Raw genomic sequence first — 16,929 nt, 5'->3', positions numbered from 1 at the left:
AGAAGTTTGGGCCAACTACTTCAAACAAACATGCAAAGTAGTATGATATCAAAATAGAAAAGAATGAAGTAGTATATGATGAAAAGTCAGTAAGTCACTTAAAAGCAACACCAAGAAGCATTAAATTTGACAGAAGTTCTGCAAACTCTATTTAGCAAACAGCATTTGGAATTTATAATGTTACAGATTTTCTAAATGGAACAGAGTAAAATTCAGCATGTACTGCCAATAGATGCCACCATGATCTTTAATGTTTAAACCTCTGCAACTAATTCATAATTCAATTCAGAAATAATAGGAGCAGAAGATTTACTTTTATTTAAAATTTAACTTGAATCAATTTAAAAGGCTTAATTTAAGGCTAGAAGGGATATTTTCTCATTAATTCCACAGTGAAGTATGGATCAGCTCTTTGCAATGAAATGCAAAAGGTCAAGCTTGCTGTATCTCATGACAAAATAAAGTATCCTCTACTGATTTTTTTCTTAAATTAGGCAGAGCTTCCCAGTCCTGAACAACATCAGTTTTGATCCATTCACAAAGAATAAGACTTCTGATCACATAACTTATGTGACCTGCATGCACATCTTCCCAGTAGACTGTGAACTGGTGACAGGAATTAAGATATTTCCTTTTGAAATTCTTGCCTGTTGATCTATTTGTGCTAGCGCTGACCCCTATTCCTTCTGTCAAGTTTTCAGAGTTCCATCAAATAAGCATCTTCTTTGAGGCAGAAAATGTACTGTAGCATCAGCACTTATAAATGTCAAGTTTCCAATGCTCATCTTTAACACAGGCTTTTTAAACTGTTTAAAACCTGCTTTAAAAAAGCTCCATGAAGCAAATTGTTTAAAACCAAAATGAAATATGACCTAAAAAAAAAAAAAAAAAAAAAAAAAAAAAGACTGCCCCACTGTAAGAGCAGCATCATTCATATTATTCTGAGGGTTTTGCTAGTCTATATTCAGCCTCAAGACTCATCCTTAGAACAATGTATTCTGCCAGTAACTTACTCCAGGGAAAAATTGGTAGCATTCTCCAAAACAGTGTCTGCATGTCCAACAGGCTCAACTCTGCTATTGTCCTCCTCTGTTCGATCTTCATCCTAGATATTAAAAAAATAAAAATCATTGAAACCTAGGTTTGATAGGTTAACGCATTTTAATAATGTCATCTTACCATTTTCAGATTATTGGGGTTACCACGTGTAGTGGAAATGTGTGCTTCCACAACTACAAAAAATATTTTCTGTTGCTGTCTGAAACTGTTGTCAATTGGGGGGGGGGGGGGTGTCACTTTATGTGGTTTTGCCATGATATTGATAGTTTTCAATCATCATTTTACTACACTTACAAAAGCAATGTTACAGAAGCTATCACAGCCAACATTTTTTAAAAAGTAGACAGGTAAAAGCACCAAATCAGCTAATGGTCAGCAGTGATTGGGGAAACACCTGCCAAGCTCTCTCTGGCCAGGTTACTATGGACTCAACTGAACACACCAGGCAGCTCAAGAGACTCATTGGCAAAGAGTTAAAAACAGTATAAGAAAATACAGCTTGTATAATTCCATAAAGTACCAGGACCTCTTTAAACATTTTATTACAGGCCTTTATTAATAGCATGCCAGAAAAGGCTGACATCAAAGAGTTACGTGAGGTTCTAATGCTAACCAATTGATTTTATTTTTAATTTGACTTTCAAAAAGTACATACGTTATTCACCAAATGTGTAATTTTGATGTCAAAGTTGTGAATGCTATACTTTAAAATTTATATCAAGGTAATTCAAGGACTTCCAGCATAAAGATCTAAAACATTCTTATACCTATGCTACTCATTTAAAGCTTATACTTTTAATTACCTGTGTGGCCAAACAGAAAATATTATAAAGTGTGAAGAATAAGTTTCAAACAGGGACTTAAGATTCTACAGTCAGAGCCATCAGGTCAGTAAATAATAAGTGATAAGTTATGAGTTTAACACACAGTCAGACAAATTATTGAAGAGACATTAAAGGCAGGCAGAGACAGTTGGAAATGTCCAATTGACATTTCCACCGAGAATATGCAAAAGCAGGAGGCTGGATGCATCAGGCTTCCATGGGCTGTAGATATGCCTTGTGCATCCTGGATAACAACACGCTGTGTGAAGCCAAGCTACTTGAAGATTGATGATCCTGTGTTTTGAAAGGTTTTAATATGCACTGCTTCGTCATCTATCTCTGTTAAGCACTAGGCAAGTACTACATTTCAAAGGTTAACCAGCATCTTGAACCTGCCTAGAACTACGTTATGAATGTAAACAAGAACTCAAAATAAAATATTTTCCGTATAGTGAAAGTTGCTTATAAAGCCAATATAAAAGATAATCCACATAATTCATAAATACCACATAGGCTAGTGTATACATTTCTATATTTATTGATTTCAGCTAAAGTTCCATACGTACCACTGCATAAAGTTTAAAAATAAATAAATATTCAGATCTCCATGGCAATTCTAAAGTTACACACAAAAACATAGAGATAGGAATGTCAGAGCATTTGGAGTTGTTTCACATTAAAAAGAAACGTTCCATCTTGTTTCATACAGCATATCTTGCAGATCACTGTTGCCATGGGTTTCTCGTTTTGAAGTTAGGGACGCTGGCGATTATAGAAAACTACGTAAGTATTTATATTGCCCTGAAGCTATTATCTGCAAGTCTAAAATCAGAGTTGCTGATGAACACAATTTTGAATCTCAGCTACGATAAAAGGTCATCACAAACGAACATGACTTTGTTAATACAGTATTTTTGGCTATTTTCCATGTGTAACCCTTTCAAGCAAACATACAGTAAGTATATACACATGTAAGAAGAGACTGAAATGTCATCCTACCTATTAGTATATATGCCTCTGCTAACAAGTAAACGTCTGGCTTTATGCTATGTCATTTTAGCAGACACCTACATACATACGGTGTAAGCATAATCGATCTAGTACCACTTGGGTCCTATACTTTACCATCTGTCAGCCCCACATGTTTTTCCCTTGAGTAGCTTAAACTAAGTCTGTAAACAGAACTCCCCTTGCCTCACTCGGTCTTTGCAGCAGACCCATTCCTGATAGACCAGCTTTCGGTGGCTTCCTGCGATACAGCTCACCATGCAAGATTGGAGCTAAATCCTTGTGGAAATCCTTCTTTCCACCACTTCCCAGCCCCAATAGTATCTTTGCTCTCATTCCCAGAGCCTCCTAAAGTCAGCTCATACTTAAGCCTCTCCCCTAGTTGCACATCCTGTTTTCTTTCTTTCTGTCCCACCTGGTGGTCCAGAGGTTTATTCTGCCAAGGGAAGGAGCATCCCCCTGCCTGACCATGAGCAAACCCAGAACGAAGGCAACAGCCAACTTACCTGCCTCCTGCCTATTCCGTATCTTTTCAGATTAGGATATAACACATCAGAAACTGCATATCAAAAGCTATATAAAACAGATGCTATCTGGCACCATGACATCTACTTTTTATGCTGTTTGTACTGAGAATTATAAACACAGCAAGTTTTGGAACCAGGCTCCACTGTCAGTTATCCAAGCAATTAAGAAACAGCAGCTCCCACGCGCCTCTGCCTTTTCCCGGACAGCAGACAGATCTGTACCAAAAACATGCATGTGCCTGTAAATAGGTGCTTAGAGGAGGAATCAAAACTCCAATGAAAGCACTACTTCCATAATCAACAGATGTATAATGTATCCTTTTAAAAATCTTTAATATTACAGTAATCAGGCTCTCTTTTCTTCTCAAAATAACACAGGTTTTGATTTACATTGAAGTGAATGGAGAGAAAAATTGGAGACCCGCAGAGGGATTTGACTTAAAATTCTGATTTACTAAGTAACTAGCTGTGAAAATCTCTGCATCAAGTAATTATTTCTTTATTTGGAAAGTAGTTTTGTTCTGAAAGGCGAATTCCACCTGGATGTGCTATCATGAGGTAAAATGAGGAAAAGGACATTTAGAAGAACACAAAAGTTTCTGAGAACCCAGATGGATATTATTGCAGATATTTCTCAGAAATAACTAATTCGAGCAAACTCCCAAACTTTAAGTTTCTTTTCTCTCCATAAAAACACCGATTCCTGCTATATCAAAAGATACAACTTTTAATGTACAGCCAGTATAAACCGATTTTTTTTTTTTTTTCAAAATAGAAACAGAGTAATTAAAAGATCATTTCAGTTTTACAGCACTGAGGAAAATTTAAAGCACGTCTTCCAATGAACTTCTGCATATCCTGATGTGTTCAGAGTAACATTCCCCCAGTTCCCTTTTGCTGAGATGACATATCCAGGGCTTCTCACTTGAGCCTCACTGTGCCAACAGATATGGATGTAACCGTCCATCAAGCATCCATGCCACCTGTCATTTATTGAGGCTACTAATACAGAGATTAAACAGTATAATGACAACTTTGAACAATGGTATCAATCAGAAAGAAAACTCAAAATTTGTTTTAGTTAGTTTAAGAGCATTAGGGATTTCAAAGAGTTATTCTTACTTTCAAATGGATCTGTACAAAATTTGTGTGTCTTGTAAGAGTCAAGCTTGTGCACAAGTACACAGTGGCAGATTCTTGGAAAAAAATTAAAAATTGCCATTGTTCTAAAAATAACTTAAAAAATCATTATTGTTCTATGTTCTGTAATAAAATTAATGACTCAAAAACTGAAAAATTAACTGCTCAAAACGAACTGTTGCTCTAGCAGTTCCGCCTATAAAAAGGTCCATTTCACAGTTCACCTGCGTTAATGATATATCTGAAAAGTTGTCAATTTGTTTTGTACTTTTGAAGAAAATTTCCCTAACAACTCTTAGCATTACAAAACCTTGAGTTAGGAAATATTAGCAGTACACTTGCCAACAGAACATTATTCAATATATATATGAACCCAAAAAGTCCCTTCAATTACATTTTCTCAGATTATTTCTGAAGGAAGACTGCCTTGTGTCATTTCCAAAGCTCAAACCCAGCCATGCCTTCCCTATCTTACTGGACATTTTACCTCTTATTACCAAAATGTCAGCTCCTAACTCTGATAAACCTAGAATTACTGCCAGTCATTATTTCATCTTTGAAGAAGTACTTTTCCACTCATCTCTGCTGTTCAATATACTTCTAACAAACTCACCAAAATCATAAGCAGAACTTCTTCACATTCCTTTGTCTTTTGACAATTACCTGCAGAAAACTCAATGGCAGCCAGGCAGTCTGAATAAAGTTAGTGCAGTCACTTAAATTCCTACATGTTTCATTTCTGCAGTCTTTATTTCTAGGTGCCTAGTGTGAGAAACTGCCAATCACAATCTACTTCAGCCAGCCAAAATGGGAAATGGGCTCTGAGGGCATCTAAGGGTTACATATAAATCTCTCTTCTCTGAACACTTAATCCCATCTCTCACATTCAATAGTAACATCTCCATTTTACCAATAACTGAAAAAAAATGGGAGTTGGTCTTTGGCTTGGGTGGTGGTTTTTTTTCAGTTCAGAGGGATATAACAATTATTTCATTATTGTTCAGAACGTGATTGGGTATTTTACGGTAATGGTTGTAAGAAAGAGAGTAACTCTGCTTTCAAATTACTCAAACACTCCACAGCAACGTCTGCTGCACTGAGCAACACAAGAAAAATAAAAATTTGACTGGTCACTTACTGTGAGCAGCTATCTTGTGCACTGCGTAAATCCAAATCAACATTAAAGGGAAGCTGTAAGTTTATCATCATACATGTGTGCATGGAGCCATGCTAAAGTTTCACCACTGGTCTCCCTTCGGCATACTTTTCTTGCTCACCTCTGCAACCTACAGTGTTGAAGTAATTCCTCTTGTGTCTCTACCAGCACCTCCAACACCAACCACAGGCTCCCCCTCCCTGCATCTTCCTGCCCTGACTTTGCTGTTAGCTTACGTTCCATTTAGAGAGCTTAATCCTCCACCTGAGTGCCAGAAAGGGGATTACGGAAAGCCAGAACAGGCCGGGTTCCGGCGCTCGGCATCCGCACCCAGCCCCATCCCATGGCTGGCACAAGCCAGCATCACAGACGGCTCAGCCACACCGCAGAGCTCTCACCTGGGAAAGCACGCCTAACCACTCCAAGGTTTAATATATTCAGTGAAAAGGGAAAATCTGGGAAATTTAGCTGTAAATTGTAGTAAATCTGTTTGCATTGTACATAAACCAAATTTTTTTCTGACTTCTGAAGTTGTGAACTGAACAAGAGATCCAGTCTCAGCAGACAAACAGGCTGACACGGGTATGCAAGAGCTGTACATCTTTTAAAACATAATTAAACCTAGTTTGTAGCTTTACTAGTCTGCAGAGTAATAGCAGCAAAGTATTTTGCACAGGGTGAATGTTCTCATTATACAACACTTTCAGCAATTTTACTAGCATTAGCAACAGAAAGCAGGGTCTTGGAGTGGCAAGTAATTGCAACTATTGTGGTAAACAGGCAGAGCTACCAGTGTGAGCAACATATGATAAATATATCAGACATCTACCCCTCTGCAAATAAAAGCCTGTCAATACACAGCCTCTGTGTTTTGGAGGAAGAATTCAAGGGGTTTTTTGTTTCCTAACATTTAATATTTTTAAAAAATTTAGCATAGCAAGCAAAAGTACTATAAATACCAAACAGAAAGAAACAGTATGTAATGTCCAACAGGTACTTTACATTTTGCTGTAGAGAGGGACACATTTCAATAATGACAAGCTCCTGAAAGACTGCACAGCAGTATTTTTTTTCCCCAGCTGGGACACAACAAAAATAATGTTTATGCTGTTAAAATACACCTTTCCCTTCATCCTTCCTCTTTTATTCTCTTGCACTTCTCTGTAACGATTATGGAAGAAGAGACCGTATTTGCTATTAGTCTCCTGGCAGCCGTTTTTTATAAATGTTTGTTTGGTCCTTGCAACATAAAGTAGGTTCTCTCTCTGCATGATCAGACTTGATAGGAAACAGCTCCTAAGGGACCCATTTTCCTGTGTCTTAACTAGCACAAATATACCAGCATCAGGCTTTTGTGCTAATGTTCTCACTTCTTGATTAACTGGCCAAATCTCCAGAGAATGGCAATTTTCAATCAAATCTGAAGAGCAGTTACAAAGATCACACAGGGAAAAAACAAAAGTTATTGAATAAAAAAAAAAATGTGGTTTCTCCCTCTTGAACACATATATATGCACAAATAATTAGCTGAGAGCTTTGTGTAATCCACATCAGTCCTATACTAGATGCACTGCTATTATCAGTAATCCAGGGTGAGAGGAGAGAGAGAGAGAAGCCTTACACTAAATTAAATCATCATCTACTTAAACAAAAAAAAAGAAAACACACAAAAAAAATTAATCTTTTTTTTATATATATATGTGTTAATACTCTCCTTACATCTCAGTCATGCCTATTTTATTCACATCCTTGTGCAGTATGGTCATCCCACAACTGGAAATGGCAATATTCGTACAGTTTCCATATGCCTCACTACCCTAAAATAAAATTTGCCTTGCTCAGTCAAATCAGTGAATAGATATGATACAGACACAGAGAAGTGCAGAATGGAAAGGATTTCCCAGGTCTCTGATGAGTATCAAATTCATCCCCTGCTATCACAGGCAATCATCTCTTATTTCCCATTTAATAAACTGATCAAACTGAGCCTTAAGACTGGTTGGCTTCATGATGGCACTATTTCTGTTGTGAAGCATCTTGACAGGAAATATTTTTACGGATTTAAAGAGAGACGTATTTGATTTCCTATTGTCCAAAAAGCCAAAAACACCAGATAGCCAATGAATATAATATACAACCTTTGAAAAAACCTATGCAACACTTCAGTCTTCTCTAACTACCAATTTTTCCATGCCTAATGACTCTTCTTAAAACATACATTAAAAACCTTTTAATACTAATAAAAACTGAGCAAGCTTTATAGTATCTCAATTATTTTGTAGCATGTTTTGGGTTTCCATAACCTGTGATATTACTGAAATCACACACATACATACCCCCGTAACAATTTGGTGGCACATCCCTCTACTGCCCAGCTAGCTAGGCTAACGGCAAGAGCACAACACAAATACTGCTCGACCACTTAACAGAGCTTCCACTGAAAAAGCTTTTTGCTAGATGACGCTTCAGTTAATTCTTTTTTCCAGTAGGCACCATAGACAGCCCTGAAAAGTATGAGAGCCTTTTAAGAGTTTCAGTAGGTTAGACAAAAGGTTTTCTTCCTAGTGGATTTATCTTGAGACACCTTGCTGGTTCTGCTTCTTTAAAGAAAATCTTGGACATGACGTTACAGTGGTAGCTTCCCAACAAACAGTATAAAATGCATTAAAACTCAAAGAGTTTTTTTGTTGTTGATCGAACATGCTTGTTAATTAATGTAGCCAAATGGTTTATGCCTATCAGCAGAGAAAGACTATTGAGGGGAAAAAAGGGAAGGGGTGGGGGGAAATTGCAACCGCTTAAGCAACTCAGCAACCCCATACAAGGGAAACAGAACAAAATGGGATCTGACAGAGAAAGGAAACCACAGTAATGGCTAAAGCAACACTGACTCTCAAGCATTTCACGGTGTGTACTGTAATCATATTTCATAGACTGTATTCACTGTTTGAGTGAAAACTACATTTGTTTTCCCCAGGCTGAGGGCATCCCGCTCCAGACCATTTTAGTGAATTCTCTGCGACTACTGACAGTCCAAGGTGCGAGACAGAGGGAGGAGGTATGCTGTAAACTGATAGCTACCGTAACGAATTCATACATCAAGGTTCCTCTACAGATGGCAAATATCAAAAGGACAACAAAAATATGTAGCTGTTTCCCACCAGATCATATTTAAGGGACATTTTAAAGAAGACTCAAGTGTTACTGTAGTACAATGCAACAACTATTTCTTTACCTACATATATATAAATGTATATATATGTGTTATACATATAACAAATATTTCATGGTCAGCCATTTTGCAACAGATCTAAGTCCACAAATACTATGCAACACCATAATACTCATAGCATATTAGAAAATATTATAATGATAATAATTCAGTGCCCTACATTTCTGTTCATTGACAAATAGGTAAATTGTTGCCAAATTGAATCTGGTAACACCTTGATGATCTATTTCTTATATCAAAGAGAGACTTAAGGTGAAGACAACACTGGGTTATTTCTTAATTCCTACACCAACTTGCTATACAAGAGTGGCAAAAATCACTTAAAATTGTATTTCTCTATTAAAGTGTTGGGGATAATACTCCATGTTTGCAAAGACAAATAAAGATAAAACACTTGGATATGACATTTTAAAAAGCAGTAATATTAAAATGGATCTGTACTGTCTCAGCCAGAAAAGGCCTCTTTCTTGCTCAAAGATACCTGATGACCTTCACCTCTTCCTTTTCTTATAATCTGGTAACACTTGCAATCGATAGCCTATGTTTCAAACATTTTATTAGATGCAAAGTATCTAAAGGATTACAGAACTGAAGATATTTCATCACATAATGAATTTGTGAAATAGTTTGCTTACAGAGTAACCAACCACAGCTAACAGGGATAACCAGAAAAGGTTTGGCATGACCATGGACAGGGTGTCCCAGCGCTAGCAATGCTACCTGTTGGGGAGTCCATTAAAATGAGTTTTTAAAAAGCAATACAACAATAGAAAGTCAACTAAAAGATTAGATGCAACAGGAAAGTAGTAACCCCTCATGTGCTAAATATTTGAAAAAAGTAAAGCATGGATTGCCACACTTTCAGTATTAACCAAAGATGTAAAAAGCTTTCTGAAGATCTGATCAATAACAAATTATAGATGTGTTCATTGTATTACAAATAGAAGTACTTATCTCATAGACCCATGTACAACCACATCAAATTAACTCAAATTGATTGTTGCCCTAAAAATAAAATGGATTCATTTTGTGCAACTGTCTAGTCACAGTTTTTATTCTGCTTTCTTTTTCCACAGGATACAAAAGACACCTGTTTCATAGACAAAAGGATTAGGTTTTAACAAAGGTTTAACTGCTAACTATTTCCATTTTCAAATCTCTGAAATTTTATACTCATCATATGATTCACAGACTGACATATAGACCATCAAGATCTGTCAGTCTTAAATATTTGGGTTCATATTACATATGGATTCAAAGTCATACTTTGATGTCAGAGTCATGGGAAATATTTTTAATGGAGATGGTTATCAGCTTTGTTCAAAATGAGGCTACAATTATAGGTCAACATGTAATCAAACTTGCCTGTAAAGCCTAACCCAATGGCCAGGCCTGGTTTTGTGCAGGGTCTTGTATCATTTACCTCAAATAATGCAGGAATTACCTCAGTTAGAGGCATCCCCACATGGTGAGCCAACATGACTGTGCACCTGCCATGTAACAAACACACTTCTGCCTGATGACTTCATATACCATGTATTTTCTCTTTCATCATCTTAACTGATACATACCTGTGAGTCTATATATGACCCCCACGCATCACCCCTGGTTAACTCATAAAATACCTACATATATAGAGAAAATTGCCTCTACATTGGTAGAAGATGCTTTACTTGAATTATTTCACAACAAGAGTGAATTTTACAAAATGAAGTCTAGTTTTCTTTACTAATTTGAGTTCTTCCTACTCCACAGTTACAGGTTGTACATAATTGGGATTTCAGGACCAGCAAAGAACAAAAAAATAACATTCATTTTAGATGCAAAAGTTGATGTTTATGGAAGGAAAAAACCCCCTCAATATATTTCTAAATTGAAGTGTTACTATGGCATCCAAGAAATAAATAAATAAATAAATAAATGCTTCTAAATATGCATATGTTTTTAGAAGGCCGTAACAGCAAAGGCATTATTTTGTTCTTAAGAAAAAAAATGAAATACATGGTAGTGGTGCAACCACAGTGTTTGTTTTTTCCATTGAGCAGTCTGAAGTAGGTCAAGTTAGGCACATCCATTAGTTCTCCTATAAATAGATCCACAGAGTTCACCTGTTTGTAACTAATGTAGAGCAACAGAATTTTAAATACTTTTTCCTTTAATCTGACGAGTTAGCTTATTCTGTAAATAGACATTAAAAAAAAAAAGTAGTCATTAAGTCCAGCGTGATTTTTACAAGCTGAAGAAATGACAATGGATACACGAAATTGGAACACACACTTTTTTCCCCTGTAGAAAACCAAATGTACGTGCCTCCACCTATAAGCTTAGAGATCTGAAAGACTTCTGCAGAGATGTATTATAGATGAGTCACATAGTTTCCCCTTGATATCGACACAAAGGAAAGGGAGAAAATTCTGTATAAATCACTTCACATTTTCCCTGTAACACTCCTGAATATATTATTATTCTCCTTACCTTTTCAAAGACCGTGATTTTCAGCCTTCTGAGGATTTTTTTTTTTTTTTAAGATACAAAAAGCATTTCTTATTTAGCAACTTGAATTTGTCATTAGGCAATTTTTAAACAGGTCTCATTGCTCTTTTATCCTTATTCATTTCTTTTTTCTTTTTTAATCTGAAATAGTCCCTTGTTGCTTGGTTTGCAGATCTGTATCAGCACATGAGGATTTCAGTAGCCTCAACCAAGTACAGAACAGTTCCATCCCCTTGAGCTCTGAACGTAAGAGTCAATTTAGAAGCAAGCTAAAAGTATAGCACTCTGTTCTCCATCACACAAACCATCATTTTACTCGCACAGGCATCTTAGTAGCAAATTCAATTCTGGATATTTTTCTTGGCATGCCTCAGGACTGTTCAGAGATGACATCAGAAAGCTTATTGAAGACTCGGCTTTTTAAAAATTTAATTAAAATACCTGCTTTCCAATAAGGTAAAAACTCAATACATTGGTGGAAGTTTAAAGTTAGCCTGTATCCTTAAACTTCCAATTTCAACTCATTTAGGAAACATCTTATTTTATGATCTTGCTTAAAGAAAAATACATGATTTTCCTTTCATTTAGACAGTGATTTATCTTCAGTTCTCATTTCCTAGGATTTGCTAACATATAGCTTCAACTTATAACTTCTATGATATAGATTCTTACTGCTGGAAATAAAAATACCTATGTATCTGTTTTAAAGGTCTTTCAAGTTACACACCACATAGATGGACAAACATGCCCGACCTAAGGATTCCCTAGCTTGCATAGCTTTAAGTTAAGGTATGGCACCTTCCTCCCCTAAAGGAACAAAACAAGGCAAGATCCCAGACCCAAGTCCCAGGGGAGGAAGATCCTCCAGGGAGCCCCAGCACCACAGCAGCAATGCAGGGCACCCAGCCTCGCCCCAGAGGCACCCAAGCCTGCTCTTTGGCTCCTCTGCAGTTTGATTGATGAGATTTTGTTATTTTGCAGGTTTATATTTTACTTCTTTTTTGCCAATTTGCACAGTTGCATGCCACTTTTTGCTTTTCACCTCATCCTTCATTGAGAAACTCCACTAACATTGCTTCAATTGAGTTTCCCTGTTACACCATAGCATTTTCTTTTTTGGTCTTTTGCACAGCATGGTTTTTACCTTAGGCACCAAACAAATTCACCATTTTAATAACAGAAAATAATACTATAGCATTTTTCATTGTTCTTTGCTCAATTTGTTTTGCTGAAGTCAACATGAAAAACAATTTCAAAGTTCTCAGTAAATGCTTCATTTACGAATGCTCCATTCCAAGTGCCTACAGGGTTACAATCTGGTCTATGACAATTTTATTAATTTTTTAATCAAAAGCATTAAATCAAATCTAAAATAAATAGTACTCAGTACTTCTGTAGTGCCCTCCAGCACAGTATGGCGAAAGTGCTTCATGGGCAATAATGACTTTAGCTTCACTGTACCCTCAGGAAAAAGACAAAAAGCTATTCTTCAAATTCTTTATTTGAGGAAACTGAGGCACAGAAGATTTCTTTCCATATTTTTGAGGTTCATCTCCAGCCTTGAATGTGTTCAGTTTTTGGTGATCTCTCTGTGATAGACAGAGCCTTACATTCAGAAAAATATAAAATACTCTCATGTACTCCTGAATTCACCCAAACACGACAGAAGCTAAAATGGCACTTTAAAAATAAAATAGCTCTAAGCAAATTTCTGAAAACATCAAAAAACATCTAGACTCATCACACTGCAGATAGTAAGTCATTCCCCGCTGAGGGCAGCAGACAGCACCGCAGGTCCCATCACCCCTGGAGGCTGGTGGCTGGAGAGAGGCTGGGGAAAGCACCAGTTCCCTTAACGGTTTGGTCCCAAGCCTGCACCAGCATGTGCATACCGCTTGTTGTCACACAACATTTTTATATGAGACATGATGAAACATGATCAATAGCCAAACTGCACCATCACCACCACCTCACTAAGCTACCCAGGGACCACCAAAGACCTCTTTATCTAAAACGCACCAAGGAACAAAGCGTAGGACATGACACAAGTGCTAGGACCACAACTCCAGAAGGACACTGCAATTAACTGCAAGTTTTACAAAAAGGAAAGCATTTCAGGAAATAACTCATTTAGTGCCATTCGTTGCACCAAAAGAAGTACCAGCTTCCCAGTATAATTAACTTTTTTAAAGTTCTTCTCAGAGACCTTACTTCCATTTGTGATTCTTTCCCTTCTTTTTTTGCCCCAAGTCAGAGCAGCAGGCCCTGAATCCAGCACATGTGATGGAGGTACAGTAAGTCCAAGCAAGCGTATTTCCAGTGTTGCCCATAACACCATCTCAGCCTGGCATTTCATTATCCTGCAAGGCCAGTGCAAAGCACCAATGTGGTTTGTGGAAAGAAGCAGTCCCATCTTTTCCCCACCCCAGGTGGTCACGTTCATCACTGGATCTCTCTTGTCCACCTTCTCCTTTCTGCTTATTCAAGCATTTGTATCATTACACAAAAGATCTAAATTAAAATGAATGTTTAATAAAAACTTTTTAAATTGGTTACATTTCCCAGGCTGGTCCAGTTCAGTCTAATTAACAGTCTTATAAAAGCTTAGGGATGCACAGGGGACAAAGCAAAGCATGGCCAAGACTGCTTCTTTCAGCAGCAAAGATGACTTAAAATGTCTCTAACATTGCAGCCTCAAAAGGTTGTTTGAAAGGATACTTACTGTTCATTGGCAGTTTTGCATACGGCTCAAAGCACTCTTTTCAACATTCAGTAACCTGCACTGCTCTATGTCCAACCTCATCCCTCTTCTATCGCCTCCTTTAAAATCCTACCTATTTTCAACTAATTTAAATAATCATGTCTTGGTCACTAAAGCTGCCACCTTAGCACTCCCCCTCTTTCAAAGCGAGCAGGCTTTCCAGGAATAAATCTTTCCTGACCTTGTATTCTGCTGGCCTATTTTCCATAATTTGTTTTCCTCCCTGCCGGCTTCTAATCTACAGCAGAACTTCACTTGGCACCAAGTAAGTAGTTAACTAAACAACTTCATACAAATTACTCAAAATCCACCATCTTCCTTAGAGAAGACCAAATTATGGCAGAGGCATATCAATGCTTTTAAATGCCATTCCCTGAGTTCATTAAAAACTAAGATGCATAAACAGAAGGAAAAAAACCCACAGAATCAGTGGTTGAATTCCTCTTCATCCATCCCACAAAAAAAAAAAAAAAAAAAAAAAGGTGAATGTATGGAAGTCATGCACACATTAGAGAGGCATGTGCCCAAGACTTCATTAAAAAGTCACAGCACTTTATACATACATGTCTACATAAACACTCTTTTAAGGTAAACGGATTTTTGGGAAGAAAATTGGATAAGGAACCAGAATGACTTGTGTCAGTTAGGTTTAAAAGGGGGTAGACACCATTAAACCCCACATTTAAACATTCCAATTTTGACGTATGGTTTTCTTAGTTGCCACTTAACCAGTTATAAACTACCTAAAGCCAAGCTGAAGGTTTCAAAGTGTACAGGAACTTGTTATCAGTTTCACATAAACCACATTCAATTCCCAGATGAGCCACTCAATGAAGCTAGTCCAGTGTAAGGCCTCCCTGAAGAAATGTTTATTTTGCTTTAACTCTTCATACCTTTTCTCTGAAACTGAAAAAAAACCCAATCTTTAGGAAACCAAGGGAAAGCAAGCAGTATTATCCTACCATTCTGAAAGCTTTTTTCTTCCAAGTATGAAAGGAAAGGCTGAAGAAACCTGAAGAAAAAGCGAATTCTGGGGTTTCAGTAAGAAACAACTTTAGAAATGCAACTGCACTGAGTGCCACTGCATCCCTAGGCAGGATCTTCAGGCACTTCCACTTTCCAGTTTCACAGAACACATCAAGTTTCAGACTAACTAGCTGAGCTATTCTACTACCTTGTTATGGCCAGCTCTGGCCATTTCAGAGGACAGTGCAAGAGCCACTGTAACAGACAACTCAAGTAATTTGCCAACAGGCTTTTCTCTCATCCTTGGGAAGTTAAGTCTGATGTAATGAGGACTGTACTATAGTTTGTACTTCCTCAAATGCCATCAAATTTGAGAGATGACAATACTGGCCTACCAATACTCCTGATTAGCTGGGAAGGAGGAAATCATCTGCTTTATCAGCACAGAACTCAAATCTTGAAGAGACTAGAGAGTGAACTTTTGAAATAAGATAAAGGTCATTATAATTAAGAACTGATTCAGCATGGAGGTGAGGCGAGTTTAAAACAAAAATTAGAAAATCCTGTGACAAACGATGTGGTTTCTGACTGAATTTAATAAAGCTCATGGTGTTCTCACAGAATGATACGATTTGAAGAAAATACGGGGAGAAACAAAGAGATGAATTTAAAACCTGTGATTTTACTAAAATCAGCAGGTTTTTTGTGTTCTATCTTCAGCTACTTACAGGCTCAGAATAGTTCCTTAATATTAATAGTTAGAAACTTTTTGCAGTTTAATTTAAAACAAACAGCAAAAAAAAACCCTTAAAGAAATATCTTTCACATGTATCCTAGACAGTGCAGGCAAGAGAAATCCCTAAAAATAATGAAATGCACTTTCTCTCTTTACATATAACCAAGTTGAAGGCAGTAATGAACAGAGAAAAAGAACAAGAGTGTACATTCACACAAAAACAAAAGACCATTAAAACAATCTTTAAAATAGAAAAGCTAGTACTTTCCCAAGGGACTGACAGCAAGATAATGTTACCTAAAGAATTAATAACCTGGAAGAGAAGTCAAAAATAAAGTGATGAAATTTGCCACTGAAATACAACTTAGGTTTAAAACAATCTTTTAAAACATGATCGATGAGCTTTGCGAGACTTTCCAGAGAGATATATCACACTGGTGGACTGAAAAGCCTGGTGACTGAGGAAATTGAAACTTGAATAAATGTAAGATAATGCGCTTTGAGAAATGCAATCTAGTCTAAGCCTCAAAGGGAAGTAGAACAATCTCTCTCTCAAAAAAAAAAAAAACCAAACCAGCAAAAATCACCACAAATTGAAGAATTAGTCAATGATAATACTGAGGTAGATTTAATATACCTGGTTTTTACTGCAGCATCAAATATTTTTGCAGCAAATTTAGCTCTAAAAGTACTTTCAAATGGCAATTCCCAGTCTTCTGCCCTCTTGAGGTAGTATGGGTGAATATTAATGTAATATGTACTTATTTATACTGTAGATGAATAAAAAAAAGAAATGGGCAACTGTATGACATCAAATATTTATGGAGAAAATTAGTCAAAAAGCATAACTAGCAGCGAGAACAACAGATTATTGGGAAGATGTTAATACTTTTCTGCCTTATTTCCTAAATCCACAGCAATTCTTGAGAAAGCAGACACAAATGTACTGACATGATGTATCTGCAGGTAACCCATGGCCTCAGTACATAGAGAAGTACTTTATTTTACCTGTTTTACACTAATTCCT

General features: G+C 36.9%; 1 protein-coding gene across 19 annotated transcripts in view; it reads right to left on the bottom strand.

Moving 5' to 3' along the window:
* Positions 1-16,929, bottom strand: part of PARD3 (par-3 family cell polarity regulator) — a 457,718-nt gene that overhangs the window by 224,122 nt on the left and 216,667 nt on the right. For all 19 annotated transcript variants that reach the window (XM_037383395.1, XM_037383393.1, XM_037383391.1 and 16 more), the window contains one exon: positions 1,014-1,105. In XM_037383395.1, the coding sequence (XP_037239292.1) occupies positions 1,014-1,105 (92 nt within the window). The remainder of the gene's footprint in view (positions 1-1,013; positions 1,106-16,929) is intronic.

This window comes from Falco rusticolus, chromosome 4, assembly GCF_015220075.1.
Source record: "Falco rusticolus isolate bFalRus1 chromosome 4, bFalRus1.pri, whole genome shotgun sequence".
Taxonomy (NCBI): Eukaryota; Metazoa; Chordata; class Aves; order Falconiformes; family Falconidae; genus Falco; species Falco rusticolus.
The sequence above is the reverse complement of the archived record's forward strand: the minus strand, read 5'-3'. Positions and strand labels throughout refer to the sequence as shown.